An 18,275-nucleotide genomic window follows, 5' to 3' on the forward strand; every position below is an offset into this window, starting at 1 on the left:
TTAGCTATTTTATTACTCATACAGTCTGATATTGGGACATGCCAACTTAGCCTAACTACCGACCAGTGACAGCTCCTGAAGTTTCCTGGAAATTACATCCTTTGGGTTTTGAAGGCTTTCACCTCCTGCTGGTTGTTGGTGCTGATACAAATACCCTTGGGGATCTGAAAAACCTTGAGCTTGTATTATCACACATTCTTAGTTCAGGATACACAGTTCAAGCTCCCTGAGAGTACCGTTGTGTGAGAGCAGAACACAAAATTATTGCAAAAGAGAAGTTTATGTAATAATGGGAGTGGATTAGAAATTATTCCGCTGAACCACACATGTATGCTAGGGAAGAATAACATTCTCAATAAATTTTTGTCAACATAGCAAATATATACATTTATATTTATATACATTTATTATATACATAATAAAACATGTTTATCAAGGTACATTGAAACCGTTATCTCTTGGTAGCTTGTTGGGCTATAAGATATTGGAAATGTACTACTTTTGAGTGGGGAATGTGGAGAAGAAGGAAAGAGAAACAATAATCTATGATGAAGGAACCTTAGAGCCAGGAGGCAGCCAGAACTTCCGCCTGCTGTGCCATTGTCGCAGGACCAGGGCTTCAAGGTTGTGCAACACCTTTAGTAAACACTTCCTGAAGCAGAGACAAGAATGAACCTGGGAGTTCCATTCTGTCTCACTTGAGAGGAGGCAGGGACAGACAAAGCAGCGCACGTCTGTGGTCTGTTTGAGCAAGAAGGGTGGCGCCATGCTCCTGGGATCACCCAGCACGTTACAAGGGCTACTTCTGACGGCCACTTTCCTCCTTTCTCCAGTTCCAGGTAGGTGTCTAACCTCCTTCAGGTTCTGTTAAATACATCAGTGAGCTGCTTGCTTTTCATCTTCTCCCAGTAGTTTTGTTCTTTTCTTTTTTTTTTGAACCAATGTTACTAACCAGTTGGGCTGGTGTTGATCTGTTTTTAGGGGGCTGTGGCTGATGTAAACACTCAGTGTAGGGAAAGGCAGGGAAACATCTTGAATCAGTATTTACATGTCTGATCTTAGAATAGATAAAAATCAAATGGAGGATTTAATACTGCATTATTCAAATAATCAATATGACCTTTGAGTCAAAAAGTTGAATTCATCAAACCTCACTTTGTCATTTTTCGAGCAGTAGAGATGCAGCTGATCTGACTGGTTATCGCTGGGTAGAATGCTTCGGGAAACAGCTGCCATTATTATTGGGACCAGCTCAGCTCATTCTCTTCCTTTAGAAGGTTCATTTTTATATGTAGTCCTTTTATTACTGGTGATAATAAATATAATTAATTGGAAGCAAATAATTGACCAATTTCACATTTATAAATCGTTGTGATATTACTTGACCAAAACAATGTTGTTATTGGCTTAAGTTGTTAATTTACTTCCATTTTGCTGGTTATATCAAACATTTAGGAATTCAAAAGCAGAGGAACTCTACTTCCTAAAAATAAATCCCATCTAGCATGTGACGTTTCTGGTAAATTCTCCAATTAGATTTTGGTTAAATTAGATCGGTTAACACATGTCCTTAGCTTATTTCTGTTTCTAGAGCTTATTTAAGTCAGCACGTTAGCTTCAGTGCCTGGGAATCCTTTCCTGGTAAACCTTTTCATGGGTTTTAGAATGCTTGCTGGGTCTTAGGAAGGGGAACAAGCTATCCACAAGAAGTATGGGGTTAGGGAGGGACAGATTCCCTTCCCTTGCATTCACTCAGTCCCTTGTCACTATAAATGATTTGCCTTGCTCCTGGTTTCTGATTTGTTTTCCAGACTTGTGAAAGTTTTACTTAATATCTTTAAGTATAGAACTGTGCTAGGCATTTAAGTTATTGATTTAAAATACCTATTCTTTGAGTCAAACTTAATATAAATCTTTTCTCCCTACATCCTTTAAAAATACCATCACCCAGACTCTTTGAGACCCTTCGCTTAGTTGAAACATAGGTTTGCTTGGGTACTTAGTTGCCATCCAACTAAGCTTGGGTACTGGCTTTATGCAATAGAGTGAAGATCAGGCTGGATCCATTAATAGAATCATGTAGCTAACACTGGAATCCACCCACATTACAGCCCTTTTAGTGAAACGGGGCATGCAAACTGATTCTGCTCCCCTCGTCTTTGCATTCACAACATGGCACCAAGAAATACAACTTCCTTGGAAGTCATGCCTAAAACTGTGACATCTCTAGGTACGTGCTGGTGGGAACAGAGGTTCTGAGGTGGCTCTTGTGAGAACAGAGGTGACAGACAGAAAGCTGCCATCCTTATCTTCCATCTTGAAGAAAGCTGCTCCCTCTTTCTATCTTCCATCTTGCATTTTCAAGTGTCTCCTTGGTCATTGAAATGCCCCTGATATTATTCCCACATGACTTTATTTCCCAGCCAGAACGTAAAAAGTAAAGCAATTTTCATTTTCGTATCCTTCCTTTTTTGTTTCTTTGCCCCCATCATCCAAAAAATAAATATGCACCCCTTGGAGCATGACTTTTACCCAGTCCCCATCTACCTGAAATAAAAGAATATGGTAAAATCAGGCCAACAGTTTGTAATAAGCCTCGCAATCCCCTGAGAAAAGTTTCTTAGGGGAGTTCATCATAGGAAAAGAAGAAAAATAAATATTAAAAGGATGCCACAGGTGTTCAGGGGTGAGGAAGTAAGTGCAGTGACAAAGGAGAAAGGTCTTAACTACGTTCCAGCAGAATATCCAGAGGAGGCAGTACTTTTTGAAATTATTTTATTTCAATTAGTAATTCTTACATGCCTTTGTAAGGTGAGCAGAAGACCCTAATAGTATATGTAATTTAATCTTAATAGTGAACATCATAGACTTAATTAGGCTGTGTTTTTTCCTCAGTATTCGTGCTTACTTTTACTACATGAAGTTTAAAATCTCCAGATAGTCTGAGGGGCAACAGAGAATCCCAGAAGTTAAGTCAGTGTTGTTGCATAAATTCTGATTCAGGGCTTACTGTCATGTGCCATGTGTTCAGTTTGGAAAGACCTTGCTTTAAATAGTTTTGAAAAGATTTGAGCAAAAATGAAAATGTCAATACTATCTAAAAACTTGCTAACCTCCAAAATGGCCCCAACACATTAAAAAATAAGCAGCAATCCGGGCCAGCGCCTGTTATATTAATCTTGTCAATGACCTTTTACTTTTCTAAAAGTAACAAACAGTAAAAAAAAATGATCTAATCCAAACCAAAATAACAGTTTTCTTTTTCCGCATCCAGTTTTGCTGGTCAAAACTAATGCGACATGTGAGTTCTGTGGCAGAGAGGAAACAGGGATTAAAATGAATGAGTGGAAACGTTGTGTCACAGCTCGCGTTTGGTAGCCCCACATGGCAGCTAGTTGAGTCTGTCCCACAGGCTTCAAAATAATTAGCCCGATGTTATTCAGCTGGGAGGAGGCTGCATCCTTTCCATCAAAATTAAGGATAAATGAGCCCAATAATATTTAGGTCTGCTGCATCTCTCTAACTGAGATTTGTTATAGCTCAAATCTCTTTCTTTCAGGGGACTTCTTGGTTTCAGAAAAATAAGGGCCATTAAGGGAAATTCTATCTGTTTTCCTTAGAGAATGTACTGTGTTGCAAGAGTTTGTGGAGCTGGAAATGCATTCATTTCAAACTCAAGAAAGTGAGAGGTTGCCAGAGGCTTTTAAAAAAATATTCCAGTTTATTTTATTTATGGATTTCCTTTTGTTGCCATTTGGAAGTGCTTGGCCATCTAACAGAGAGTTGGAAATAAATTTCGTCAATAATTTACATATTTCAACTCCATATTTAAGAGTCAGTTGGTAACTTCCAATTTCATGAAACAGAATTCAGATCCTGAAGAGAGGAGTGGAGACAAGTGTGTCTATCAGAGAAAATTTATGTTGGGTGCACTGGCCTGTTCCCTTCTCCCCACTTCTAAATGGGGTCTGTGTATGTATTTGTTATCACTTTCTGCTTTTATAAAAGGAGTCAGTTGGGTAGTTATTATTTTGTGACCTGAGGGCAGCCTGAAGGAATACTTCCTGTCAGAATAATGTGTGTTATGGATGCAAACCGTTCTTCAACAGCATTTTTGTAAGTTACTCTCGATGCCACCTTAATGCATGCAGGCCTCCTGTGCTCCATAAAAATGGGACTAATCGCACTGATTTGACATAATCCACCCCACGGCATGTGGGGCCTGGTGATTCGTTTGCTTGGAGTCACAGAGTTACAGGAGGCCTCAGGGAATTGTGTCAGTACCATCCGTTAATTTCCAGCAAGAGTAATTTCTTACATCTTGGCATCTTATTATTTTGAAATAATTACAATCATTATGAAAATGTTAACTTGATAGAAAACAATGATTGATTTAGTATTACTTTAGGCTTTTGAACTTCTGTTATAAATTGTTCTATAACTAATGTTATTATTTTTCTTTACCAAAAATTAATTAAATAGAAATAAAAGATGCCCAACAATTATCTCTGTAACAGCTAGAAGTAACTGAGGGACCTGTAATGTAGTTCTTGAGATGTGACTACGTAATGGGACTTATTTAATCACAACTCATTAGAACTTTATCCAAATGATCACCCCCCTTTCAAAGAGGTTATGGGGAATTCTGCATTCGTTTGCAGAAAATTGTAAACCGCTTAAACTGGCCTTAGAGATCACTTAATCTGCTCCCTTTTTTCAAACAATTAAAAAGCTCAAACTAAACCCAAAGTTAAGGTATTCTAGTGTTGATGCCATGGCTTTAAGTGTTTTTGAAATGTTTTTTAAAAGTAAATGTCAAGCCACTGAAAGAAAAGTTGTTTTTTCATTTTAACACCTCATTTTTGACCCAATGAGTTTTTAGCCAATTCAGCCACTTTCTATTCTTCAAAGTTAGATGTAAATGGCTCTTGACTGGCCAAATGAATTAAAGCCATCTACAAAAATAAAAGAAAATTATCGTAACCAACAATTTTCGAAAGTTTCTGCAGAAAACTTTTTTAAAAAAAAGTGTTTCGTTCTCTGGAGCATCATTGAGATGAGTGTACAGTCATCCAAAGTGACTAAGAAAAATTACTGCTTTTTTTGTTAAAAGATCAGGGGCTAGCCTATGTGGACCAATAAAAAAGAAAATAGAAAATTCAGTGTTTAGCTTTGGGAAAACTCTAAATTTGTCTCAGAAATAACTTCTAGAAGCAATGTTGGGATGAGAATTCAAAATGCAGATAAAAGGTTGGATGAGATAATTGTCCAGTTCTCTTTCAATATGACTACAGGTTCAAAAATTTCCCTTCCAGGCCAGTAATAAAATTCAAATTATCTGCTTCTCTAAGTTTTATTTTTTCCAGGCTTTGTATGCAAAGTGAAGGTTTACCTGTACAGCAAAAGCCAGCCCATTCTATACAGCTAGTATTGGAGCCTTGTCTTACTGTGTCTTAGTTTCTTGCATGAGTGTAAAACATTGCTATTGGAAAAATCCAAGAAAAATATATTAGAATCAGAAATGGCATACACTGGTTATTTCATTTTTTATAACACTGTAGTTTTCAGAGTGCTTTAATTCAATTATTCTGACACCGATAAGCTTCTTAGAGGATTAGTTTGGCCTCTGCCTTCCTGTTCCGGCTTTTACCTGTAGTGCTTGCTGTTCTGCAGGGGAGTCAAGATAGCAAAGAGAAGTCGGGAAATTCAAAAGAAATATTCTCACCAATTAAAGTGGCACTCGCAAACTTTCAGGGTGGAAATAATTGAAGATATAGGTTAAAGTAAAGATTTGAGAGGAAGAGTAGTTTCCAGATTTTGTCACTCTCTCCTGGAATCTATACTTTAATAACTTTCTGGCATAACTCAGTTAAAGCCCCTGTGTGTGGCATCTCTCATCAGAATGCAATAAGGAGGATCATTACTGAACAGCCTGTAATAGTTCAGCTCAGCAAAATCTTCTGTTACTTTTTTTTCCTCAGTAAATGCAATAAAAGAACTCCCTGGAGAAAAGTATGAAGTGGTTTATCCCAGAAGACTTCATCCTCTACAGAAAAGAAACGTCAAGGAGCCGGATCAACAGGTACAGCTTTGGATTTAACAAAGAATTTTGAAAATACATATATGTATGATATACATATAAATACATAACTCTATTTTATGTAGAAATATTTATACATATTTATATTTATACATATATACACACATTTGTGGTTGTTTTTTGACCTATCTTATCTTTATTAATCTTCACAATAACCGAACATTCTACTATTACCCTCATTTTGACGATTAAGCTTCTGACAGTTGAAATAAACTGTCCAAGGTCACACAGACAGTAAACTTTAATATTTTTATGGTAATTCATAATTTATTCGGTGTACTTCCAAGGAAATTTGATATAACTTATTTTATCTATGTGTGTATCTATCTAATCTGTCTACACATACACACATGCAAACAAAACCATTACCATTGAAACTGAAGTAGGAAATAAAATATTGTAGAGGAATGCATGCGTACCTGCATATTAAATTAGGATGGATTACTGTAATTGAACATGAAATCTACCTCTCTCTTTTCTAAATAGGCAGCTATTAAAGTTTGTATAATTCTTACTACTTAATGAAACAACACATTCTCAATCAAAAGAGGAAAGCTAAAACATGAGGATTCATTCAATGACAATTTATTAATTACCCTCACCCAGAAGTCTTCTGCTGGGAGCCAGAAAAATACAGATAAATGAGATATAAATAACAACTTACAGAAACCTTGTAAGAAGCAACTCCCTGGGAGCACATATTCCTGCTGAATAAGGTTCCTCATGGATTATTTCTTCTAACACAAACACATTTGTAACAGCAGAATCTGTAATGGACTCTGTTTCCCAAAATAATTACCATTCAACAAAATGTTTCTGCTAAATTTAAATGGGATCCAAACGCATTGGATTCCCCAACAATAGGCTTGCCTCAAATGCTTTAGTAGTTGGCAGTCTCTTGAAAATGCCAGTTACCTTTTTTCACTGAATATTTTCAGGAAAATTTGAATACAGGTCCAGCGTTTTTAATCACAATTATGCAGCGATTTCATCACAACTGTAAAAATAAATTTAAGCTTTTGAATAATTTATTTTTATGAAAATCCACACAGTAGTTACTAGTTCATACTAGATGATCAGCCTTAATTACTGGAATGATTGAGTAGCACATTATTTATCACTACTCGGTTAACTGGCTGATACGATCCTTGTGTTTTCCTGATCCACAGTCAAAGTGTAAAGGATCTGAATTCAGGGAGCTTGTTTGTATTGTCATCTTAGCTTTGTTAATTCTCCCTGTGTAAATTTAGACGCACATAAACTTCAAATTCTGTCTTAAAGTTGAGATAATAGTTGTAATGCTTATCTTAATTGGTTGTTTTGAGATAACTTATGTGAAAAGCAATACAGGATGCAATTACTAACTCACTGTTCAAATTTACGCTACGACACTATCCTATATAACCCATCATGTTCCTCTTCTCATAACTAACTTTCCAGGCTCTTTGTGCTTAACATGATGGTTTATTAAGCCGTTCTGTTTTCTTTCTGTTTCTCAGCATAACCTCCTTTTTAGTCAGCCTTAGTATTCTCAAATCCTTTCTTAATAATAAGCTTGTTTCTCCCTCGATGTCCTTTCTTCTGGATCTCTTGCTACTTAAAAAGTTCTCTTTATATGCAACACCCAGCCGGTCTTGCATTCTTTGTGACACCAAGTCAGAATATTCGTATGTGTACTGGTAGATCCTTTTCCTGAAGTCGTGCTTCAGTCACGGTCAGTGTTACACTGTTTGGCTCTTGATATATATGTATTTTTTAAATATTGATTTTACCATAGTGATGTTGTGTATACGTGGGTGTGTATGTGTGTGTGTGTCTATAGGAGTGAATATAATCTTCTCTTCTGGCTTGAAACTCCCAAGATGAATAAAGAAAGTGTTTTCTAAGTCTTAAATATGTCTCTGCCATTCTTTCACCCTCTTCTCTCAACCCCTGTCCTGTGGAAGGCGTTCCATGAATTCTCATCGATTCAAAGGAATCCTTGCAAAACTCATCAATTTTATCTTTTAAAGGAAATGAAAACATTAAACCAAATCCCACAGAGGATTAAAGAAAAATTTGCCTAAATAATTTGATTATTTTAATGCTTTTTTATATGATGAATCTTATTCTTATTTTTGTGGTTTTATCTAGTGTATTTGCAAGTTTCCCATTGCTCCCTTTAGCTGTGGAGGGTAGACGATAACACGTTATTGGGCGTGATAAGTAATACGAGATGAGCACTGAATGCTTCCACATTGTCTCACAAGCACATATAGTTCAATCATGTTTACTTTTTTAGCATTCAAGTGACTTTGATGTCCTCTGGTGCTGGCTGTTTCCTTTGAAGTAGCCCATAGCAAATATGAGATTGAACCGTTAGAAGTAACTCCTGGCTAAAGAAACGTTCTAAAAGAATTCATCTGTTTTTTCCAGCTTGTGGTTCCCATGCTGTGCTATCTCAGAATCTCACCTCCTTTCTCGAGTCATTGATGCCTAGTTTCCATCCTTTCTTGTATCTCATGGACTCTACCATATGTAGAATATCCAGATTTAGCAAATAAAAATACAAGGTACCCACTTAAATTTGAATGTCAGGTGAACAGTGAATGTTTTTTAGTATAGGTATTCTCAAATATTGTATGGGACATGCTTATATTTAAAAAATTGTTCCTTGTTTATCTGACTCCTAATTTAACTGGTGTTCTGTACTTTATCAGGCTATCCTGCTATGTGGCTTTTTGTTGTCTCCCTGTGAGCATCTCAAATTCCAGCCCTTGGCCCATCTACACGTATAAGGCCCCATGCTGCTGCATATCTCATATTTCCGTCCTGCCCTGTCAGGGTTACTGAGTTCTGCCATATGACGCTTGTCCTACAAGCATAGACTAGAAAAGCTAGTGACATGCTTGTCTGCCACGCAGCAGGCACATTCTTTCTCCTGATATGGAATCTTCTCTTTGGGCTCAGGCACAGCTTATGACGAACAAGAACGCTGTCTTATAGGTATCAGCCAAGTTCTTAGAAGTTATCCTTGTGGTTTCTCTGTTGAGTCTATTGTTCTTCCTTGTGCTAATAACTGATTAGCAATTACTTGAAACACCAGAATTTATAATGTGGGTGACCAAGGGGATCTCTGTATCTCCATAGGCCTCAGTCTAGATTAATCATTTCTCAAGGTGAGGACGAGAAGGAGGACTCTTGTACTCATCATTATGCAACTGTGCCCTCTACTGGACCAGAGAACTGAGGCAATGGCATTACCTGGCAGCTGTGCCAGGAGCACGGCCACATCTTTTGACTTCATCGTGCCTAGCCACATTACATAAGATTCAAACTGGAATAAAATAACTCTTTGAAAAATTTTCTGGAGGGGGCACTAAAAGCTAGGGTAGAACCTTGAATGTTTTATTCTTGATTGTATTCCTAATTGTATTTTATATGCATGGCATAAAGGGAACTGAATAAATGTTTGTTGAATAAGTGAGCAAATGAAGAAGTGAACAAATTGACAAATGCATGAATGAATATAATTGGAGTACATTACCCATATATCTGCATAAATATGTCTTCAACTAATACTTAATCAAGGTCTCCATGTTGGGAGCTTATGTTCTAGAGGCAGTCACTATTCTTCCTAGGATTTGGCCTCAAGATCACTCACTTCCTTAGAGGCCAAAACTGTCCTGCTCTTGGCCCATGAGATACAACATCTGGCAGCACGATGCCTCCCCTACATTGGGAGCAATTTCAGGCCTTAGCTAGGTCCACCAGGATTTCTAGAGGCTTCAGATTACTCTATATTATGGTAACAGTTCTACTACTATAATCGAGAACCTCCCTGGGACTTCTAGGGTTTACTTTGCTATTTCCTGTGTGCCCATGAGCATCATCTTTACTTTACAGATCTGATCCCTTCATAAGACCATCTAGGACTGTGGCCTTCCCAATTCACCCACTAAACCTTTACCCGTGGTGCTTTTTCCTGGAGGAAAATTTTATTTATATATCCCTGTGACCAGACAATCTTATTCAACGGACTCCAAATCATTTCTTTCTAATGGATAGTCTCCAAAGCAAGGTGTATCTTTCCTCTGCTAACCCAGAGTTCAGAACCCAAATAGAGTACAAATAGTGCACACTTCTTCTTAGTAGGCATTGCTCTCTTCAGCAGTACTTGAGCAGTACAGTTATAACATCACCCAGTGCACTATCTTTCATAGAGACTCTGGTTTTCTTCCTCGCTGTTTCCTTTCATCCGTAACCTCTATGCTAGGGTCAGCTAAATCTCCCCCTCCAAAAACAAAGATCTTTTCTAAAATAACCTCCAAACAATGTTTTAGGTGAAGATCCACTGAAAATCCATTGCTGACAGGAAACAGATGACTGGAAGTCTCTTCTGGTTAGAAGGTCCTATCTAGTATCCTCCTCACATTTCCATTCTGTCTGGCCTTTCTTAAATCTGAACAAGAAGTGGTTACAGTGATTCCCTGTGACTTTATTGTCAACCCTCAAGGTTTTTGCAGCTCTGTTATTCGTGACAATGAACTGAATTGCAGCAGCCTCTCCTCATGTAAGCCATAGTATAGGATATTTAGAGCCTGGGATTTTTGACACCATAGAAAACTCCAATAACTAAGTTAAAGAGAAATGGACCAAAATAACTGACCTTGGAGATGGCAAGTCCCTGAACAATGCCTGTGACTCAGTGACTCAAACTTGCTGTTGTCCTTCAATGAGCTCAGGTACTGTTCTGGCCAGGGGAGGGAGGAGAGATGGAAAGTTTGGCCTTAGGTGCAACACAGCAGAGGAAAGAGCACTCAGTCCATGAGATGTGGGTCTCACTCATGTTTGTTTTGTTATCTTCAGATCTCTTTAGTAACAACATCTGGCACTTCCCAGTGAATTTCTGGATGTTGGGTATAATCATGGCTAACAACATTGTTTTCTAGAACAGGTCAGAACTCAGTCCCCAGTAACATCCTCTTTAAAGTACTTCTGTGTAGTCCTCTCTATCTCTTCCTGTATATGTAAATGTAAACTTTAAATGGTTGGTTTTCCTTTTCCACGTGGTTTACTTCAAGTGATATTTTCTCTTTCTGAACACCTGAGACTATGTTTTCTTCCTGATGACTGCTCCCTACCTTAGGGTACATATTTCTGTTATTTTTCTCATATTCTGATCTCCACTTAGACTTGAGAAGAACTCCAGACCAAAAACCATCAAGTGAGAGTTTCAGAGGCCTTTGAATTTGTGAGCATACTAATCCTTCTTCTCAAACAACTTCCCCACCCAGCTTCACCTGGCTATTCATACTTTAGCTTACACATTACTTCCTCAAGAAAGCCTTTCATGTCCTTAAGATGTCAGAAATCCTATATTGCTTCCATCTTTATATCCTTTATCATACAACATAACTAACTTTTACTGTCTTTCCGCAAGATTGTAAGCGTTCTGACAACAGGTACCAATTTTTCTTGCTTAGATTCAAATTTCTAGAACCAAGTGCTGTCTTGCATATAACCAGCACTCAGATAATACTAGTAGAATGTGTATGTGTATGGATGGCTAGAAAGGTCTCAGATAATTTGTCTATTCAGTTGGCAGAGTTGTCTAATTTGTTAAAAGTGGTAGAAACAGACATTTGGTATTGTGCAAACTATTGTTAAAGAAAAACAAGCATTGGGGCTGGCCCCGTGGCCGAGTGGTTAAGTTCGCGCGCTCCGCTGCAGGCGGCCCAGTGTTTCGTTGGTTCGAATCCTGGGCGCGGACATGGCACTGCTCATCAAGCCACGCTGAGGCAGCGTCCCACATGCCACAACTAGAAGAACCCACAACGAAGAATACACAACTATGTACCGGGGGGCTTTGGGGAGAAAAAGGAAAAAATAAAAAATCTTTAAAAAAAAAAAAAAAAAAAGAAAAACAAGCATTACTTGCTAGTGATTAAAAAGATCTACATAGCCAACTGAATATTTGTGTGTGTGTTTTTAATTATCAGTAAATGTGCATTTTTGCAGGGAAAATTTGAAACTGAATTGAAGTATGAAATGACAGTTAATGGAAAAATCGCAGTGCTTTATTTGAAAAAGAACAAGTAAGTGTCTTTACTTCTGATTTTATCCTCATCAACAGCAAGTTAGCATGTGGAAAGTGGGCTAACTGAGTATGTTACTACTTGTGGCTCTCACAAACCTTGGTTAATCAGCTTTTGCTCTCAAGTGACCCATGGGGTTGAGCTAAAATCTGTTTTCTACTGACGTAGTAGAAACACATGGGATAAAACAACAGTTTACTAGTGTTTGGATACTTCTAGGAATAAAACACAATGATTGAGGTGCACGCAGATGTACATTTTATCAAATTCTATGAAATAGCAGGTAGATTTTTAAATCTTCCCCCACATTGTTGTATTTTATTATTCTAACACTGAAAGATTAGATTTTAAAACAATTTGCAACTATGCCCATCAGATAAAAACCAGACATATATAGGTTAAATAAACCCTAGAACCAAAGAACAGGGCAGTGGTAAAAGCAGAATTGGGTTCTCCTGATTCAACACCACTGCTTTTTACCCAGCTATCCACTAACCTGTCCATTTTTCTCATACGTTACACTGTCCTCTTATTCCTTCATTCTCTTTGTTCAGCTCGTCTAAATTCAACATTTCTTTTCAGATTTCACTGCCTCAGCTCTCTCAGGTCTTGATCATCCCATATCTAGACTACTTCAAAAGCAGTTTGTCCTAAGTCCGTGCTTTCAAGCTCTTTCAATCCCTGAATCATTCTATACCGGACAGTAGGATTTGTTTCACTCAAATAGACTATCACCTTTGTGAAAATTCACAATTAGCTGGAGTGTGGAAACAGTGTGCCTTAGTGGAAATCGTAAAGGCTTTGGATTCAGGCAGACCAAGATATGATTCTTTACCACTTGAACTATTTAATCTCATGTGAAAAAATAAGGAGAGTAATATTTACCTTGTAGGATTGTTGAAAGGATTAAATTAAATGATTCATGTTACATGTCTAACCCAGGCCAAAATAGAGATGGCATTTAATACATATTAGCGATTTCCTTTCTCGTTGCCCTGCCTCTTTTAAAAGCATACTCAGATTCCTATATTTCTAGTAGGTAATTGAAAGAATTTTAAGAGCTCAGTGAAAATGCTGAAGGACCTAACTACCAAATGCAAGTCAATTGCATTTGACTGCTATGGTTGTTAACAGTCACTGGTAACTGAAAAGTACTAGGTGCAAATGCAGTTACCCTAAACTGGTGAGGAGCATTGCTCTTTCAAGTCATTTTTATCAACTTTGACCTTCTCAGTTCCATTTCTTCCTCAAATCTCTCCTTAGACGAGTATGAAAGCCTGATGACAAAGCAGACATTGTTCCACGCTACTCAAGAATGTCCCTGCCCCTCCCAGTGTTTCCATTTTAAACATCCGTTTCACGCTTGGACTTGTCTTGAGAGGTTAGCAGGAGGCGCTCAGGAGTTAAAACTTTTCTGCATCCCCAGTGCAAGCTCTCCCTTTGATCACTGGACTTTGCCATTAGCATGAATAACCATGATATTTTTTTTCCCCAGGGATCTCCTTGCACCAGGCTACACTGAAACACATTATAATTCCACTGGAAAGGAGGTCACCACAAGCCCACAGATCATGGTAAAACAGAGTATCCTAGACTCGTTAATTAAGGGGTGACTCACGCACCCAAACGCCGTGTCATTGCCAGACAAATAGTGAAAGTAAAAGAGCATTTTTGGCATTGGCACTTTTTTCAGCCAGAGTAATTTCTTAATTGATCCTCCAACATTCTTGCAATTTGACGAGAACAAAGGCTTTTCTTGGCAACTGTGGTCACACTTTCCAGGCTTTAAGGGCTCCCTATAGGAGAGTGGTTAGAAAGAGCTTTTTAGTTTCATAAGAAAAGTGAAGAATTAAATAGTCTTAGTCATTGCTTATCAATTCTTATGTAGTCTCTCAAACTCAAGACTATTTCGTCAATGGTAGAATTGTAGAATGCGATGTTTCCCTTAAGTAATTTCCATTCAAGTTTTATTCAGAGAAGGTGACAGTGTGAAGTAGCACGAGAGGTATTTTCTCTTTGCCGTCTTTTCTGAGCTCTATTTTCTATTGGAAGGCCTTTCTTTCACGACACAGAGATTTACATGGGCCAATACCTCATCTGTCCCAAAGTAGAAAACTGCGCTTGACTGAAGTACATCCACATGGAAAAGCATTAGGATTGAGCATTTTGCTCCAAGTGGAGGCAGGGATGTTGTACTAATGCAGTTGGTCTGGTGGAACTCTTTGGATAAATCAAACAATAACAACACACTCTGAATAACCCATTCATTGGAAAGAGCTTGTAGATGGTAGAAAAAAATTAATAAGCAGTCAGTCAAGGGAAAGAATGCATGTCTGATGTTTTGGGGGCTCAAGTTTTAAACTTACACATGTAAGCATGTTTCTTCCACACTGTTTTCACCCCTGTTCTCCTTCTGCAACACCAACATTTGCACCAACATTTAGCTGACACTCTTTAAGCCTTTGGGATCATTAACCAGATATTGAAGATTTTAACCCTAAAAAGCTTCTTTAAAATTCTTTTTTTTACATCTCCAAGTTGACTGTTATTCAACATAAAATCATTTAAAAACATTATAGATCCTGTTTCAAGATTTCAAATTCAAATTTAGCAGTGAGTCCAAGAAACATACATACTTTCCTTTACAAAACCCCTTTACCCTTTTCTTTAGGATGACTGTTATTACCAAGGACGCATCATGAGTGAAAAAGTTTCTGATGCTAGCATCAGCACGTGTAGGGGTCTAAGGTAAGACTCGATGAATGGTTTGGATATACCTATAATGATGGGGTATGTGTGTGCGTTTTAATAAACCTGAAGAATCTCAAATATAATTAATTGTACTATAGTAGAATACGAATCCTAAGGGCTCAAAATTTTTGAAATTTGAAGGAAACATGGCTTCTCTTCATAGTGGTTGATAAATTGCACATGTGAATTCCTTGAAGAATTATTTTCTTTGGTTCGCTTACTTTCAAACTATAGGTTTTTGAGTCCCAATTTTAGGGCAAGGATCTTTAGGGACTGGAAGCTCCCCTCCACCTTCTTTCTCCACTCTAAACTCCCTCTCTAGCTTGTCTTATCCTTGCCTATGACATCCCTTCCTTTCTGTTTGTTAATGACTACCCATGCATCTCTCTACAGTAAAATATCTCTTCTGATGCCCAGACTTGATTGTCTAATTTTCTCTTGCATGTCTCCATATCTCTTCTGTATCTGGATATCTTAATGAAATCTCTGTTTTTATATGCCCCACATCAAACTAATGATATTCTCTCAAATTTATTGTTTTTTTGGCACTCCCTATCTTAATAAATGATATAATCAACCAACCACTTGCCAAATCCAGAAACCTAGATTCCTTCATGACTTCTTGTCTCTCAATTACTCATTTTCAATCCATGATCAAGTTCTATTGCTCTTATGTTCTACATAACATTTCCTGAGATTATTCACTACGTTCTCTCTCTACTGCAACATCTTAGTCCAAACCATCCTAATACTTCATGCAGACCGTTTCAATAAACCCCCTGAGTTATCTTCTCACATCCATCCTTGCTGTCTTCTAATTCTATGTATACTTAATCCAGCCTCCCTATTATATGCTCTTGTTTTTTTCTTCCTAGCAATTATCTGTTGTGATTGTTTATTATGAATATGTTATACAATTTTATATATTTGTGAATCAAATGTGATTATTTGATCCAAATCCATCTTCCCCATTTTAATACAAGCTCCATGAGAGGAGAGATCATGATTCTTTTCTTTTTTACTGTCTGCCCTTAGTCCAAAGCCTAATGAATAATGGGTGCTCCCTAAATATTCATTTAATGAATCTCAGTTCAGAGCTGCAGCAGAGAGAATTGAGAAGAAATTGATAATATTCACTGATCATGTGCTTTACATATTATCTTCTTCAATCTTTACAACCATCCTATTAGATAGGTATTATTATTCCTATTTTATAGATGGAGAAACTGAGGCCAGGTTTATTTAACAATTTTAATAGTTTAATTATTTTAAATATTTTAAAATAATTTTCCCATGGTATTAGAGCTAATAGGTGAGAGACTCAGAATTTTAACCCTTATCTCTAAGACTCTGAAGTTTCTTTCATTTTCAGTCTACCTTCAGAGCATACCTGGCATGGAAATTGGAAGAACCCTGAATGGAGAGTCAGGAAACTTCCATTCTAGTGCCAACTCTGACATAGTTTAACTACATGATATTACAGTCCTCACTTCTCCCCAGTAGCTCCCATTTCCTCATAGAGAAAATAAATTCAGGTAATCCCTAAGAGTGTCTTCAGCTATAACGTTACACTATATTGCACCGCAGTGAGTGGCATGTTTCGGCATTGGTACCGTTTTGGAGTCTGTAGGTCTACAGAACTAAAATGCTGGAACATTTTTAAGCCTGAATCCTCATGTTTTTCAGGGGCTACTTCAGTCAGGGAGATCAAGGTTACTTCATTGAACCTTTAGGCCCCACAAATCAGGATGAACAGGAGCATGCACTCTTCAAGCATGATCCCCACGAAAAGAAAGCTAATAGTACCTGTGAGATGGATGACATATTGTGGGCACGTGGATCTCGGCAGAATATGGCCCCACCTGCACGCCGGCTGGTTGTATTCATATCTTTACTTTTTATTTGCAATGCTCTCATGTATCCTACTGTGGTTGCCCTGGATTCGTCTTTGCAGCCGCGGTTGACTGAAGCTTTATACTAACTGTTGAAATTAGTAGGCTATCAAGTCACTAAAACCTTGTTGTACATTGATGATTGTTTAATAAGTACTTATAGATCAACTATTATCAACAGCAATGTGTAAAGTTAAAAAAAGAAGTAGAAGATATAATACTTGCTCTCTAGGAGCTGGCAACTTTCACAGTACTATAACATATGACAAAGGTATTATTATTATTTTGAGATAAAATATTCTGCTGTCATGATGAATAAACTCATTCAAGAAATCTTTCTTAGGGGCCAGCCTGGTGGCGCAGCAGTAAAGTTCACATGTTCCACTTCGGTGGCCTGGTGTTGGTGGATTCAAATCCCAGGTGCGGACCTCTGCACCACTTGTCAAGCCATGCTGTTGCAGGTGTCCCACATAAAATAGAGGAAGATGGGCGTGGATCTTAGCTCAGGGCCAGTCTTCCTCAGAAAAAAGAGGAGGATTGGCCACAGATGTCAGCTCAGGGCTAATCTTTCTAGAAAAAAAAAAATCTTAAAATCTTAAAATCTTGCCAAAAGTATTGGAAATGTAGCAGTGAGCAAAAAATGTATAGGATATGCCCATGGAAACTTGGGATATTCTTTCATATATGGAATTTGACTTCCAGTCGCAGAAGAAAAACGAATATGGCTTGTGCTGAAACTGTAAAGTGTATATGAAAATATCTTTGTCATTATTACTCCCATTTCCTTCAGAATCCACTTCATATCAAATCATCTCTTCTAAATGTTCTCAGAATCCGCAAGCGCTGGGCAGAATTGATCTGAATGAAATCTCTGGTGTGTTCAATTTGTTGTGGGTTTAAATTCTACCAGTGCTATGTTTTCTAAGAACCCAGAAGAACCACTTAGCTATATGTCCCTGTGGGTGTTGACCTCCTGGTTTAGCTTGGTACAGGCCTCTTGTTCCTGTCTCAACTCCTTGGCAGCCATGTGTGAATAGCCTCGCTTTCATGACATCCCGTTGTTTTGGTTTTCCTCCTACCTCGCTAGTGCTCCTTCTCAGTTCCTCTCACTCTTATCCCTGCCCTGGTTGACCACTAAGTCTTAGAGGCCTTCATATAGCTCAATACTGGGTGCCATTATCTACACATTCTTCCTAGGCAACCTCACCCTGTGCCTTACGTAAATAGGAACCGTGCACTAATTACTATCCAATGTAATCTCCAGCCTTGGCCTCCCCACCAAAGGCCAGACTGTTATGACAACTACCTACTTCATGAATCCATTCACTGTCTAATATCACAAAGTTAACGTGGCCAAAATAGAACCACTGATTTCCAGACCCCAAACAAAACCTGCTTCTCCCTCAGTCTCTCCCATCTGAGTTAACAGTACCACCATTCCTCATTTGCTCAGAC

General features: G+C 38.0%; 1 protein-coding gene across 6 annotated transcripts in view; it reads left to right on the plus strand.

Annotated features, from left to right (window-relative positions):
• The first annotated feature begins 544 nt into the window (after window positions 1-544).
• Window positions 545-18,275, plus strand: part of ADAM28 (ADAM metallopeptidase domain 28) — a 73,057-nt gene continuing 55,326 nt past the window's right edge. For 3 of the 6 annotated variants that reach the window (XR_011536461.1, XR_011536464.1, XR_011536481.1), the window contains exons 1-6: window positions 637-839; window positions 5,982-6,082; window positions 12,101-12,177; window positions 13,673-13,751; window positions 14,849-14,925; window positions 16,615-16,804. Coding sequence is in view for 3 of the 6 variants with exons in the window: in XM_070606937.1 (XP_070463038.1) it covers window positions 767-839; window positions 5,982-6,082; window positions 12,101-12,177; window positions 13,673-13,751; window positions 14,849-14,925; window positions 16,615-16,804 (597 nt within the window). In the remaining 3 variants the exon portion in view is untranslated. Of the gene's footprint in view, window positions 840-5,981; window positions 6,083-12,100; window positions 12,178-13,672; window positions 13,752-14,848; window positions 14,926-16,614; window positions 16,805-18,275 lie in introns of all 6 variants that reach the window. The other 3 variants (XM_070606937.1, XM_070606944.1, XM_070606961.1) reach the window with 3 other exon arrangements.

The sequence above is a fragment of the Equus przewalskii genome, chromosome 2 (genome assembly GCF_037783145.1).
Source record: "Equus przewalskii isolate Varuska chromosome 2, EquPr2, whole genome shotgun sequence".
Classification (NCBI taxonomy): domain Eukaryota; kingdom Metazoa; phylum Chordata; class Mammalia; order Perissodactyla; family Equidae; genus Equus; species Equus przewalskii.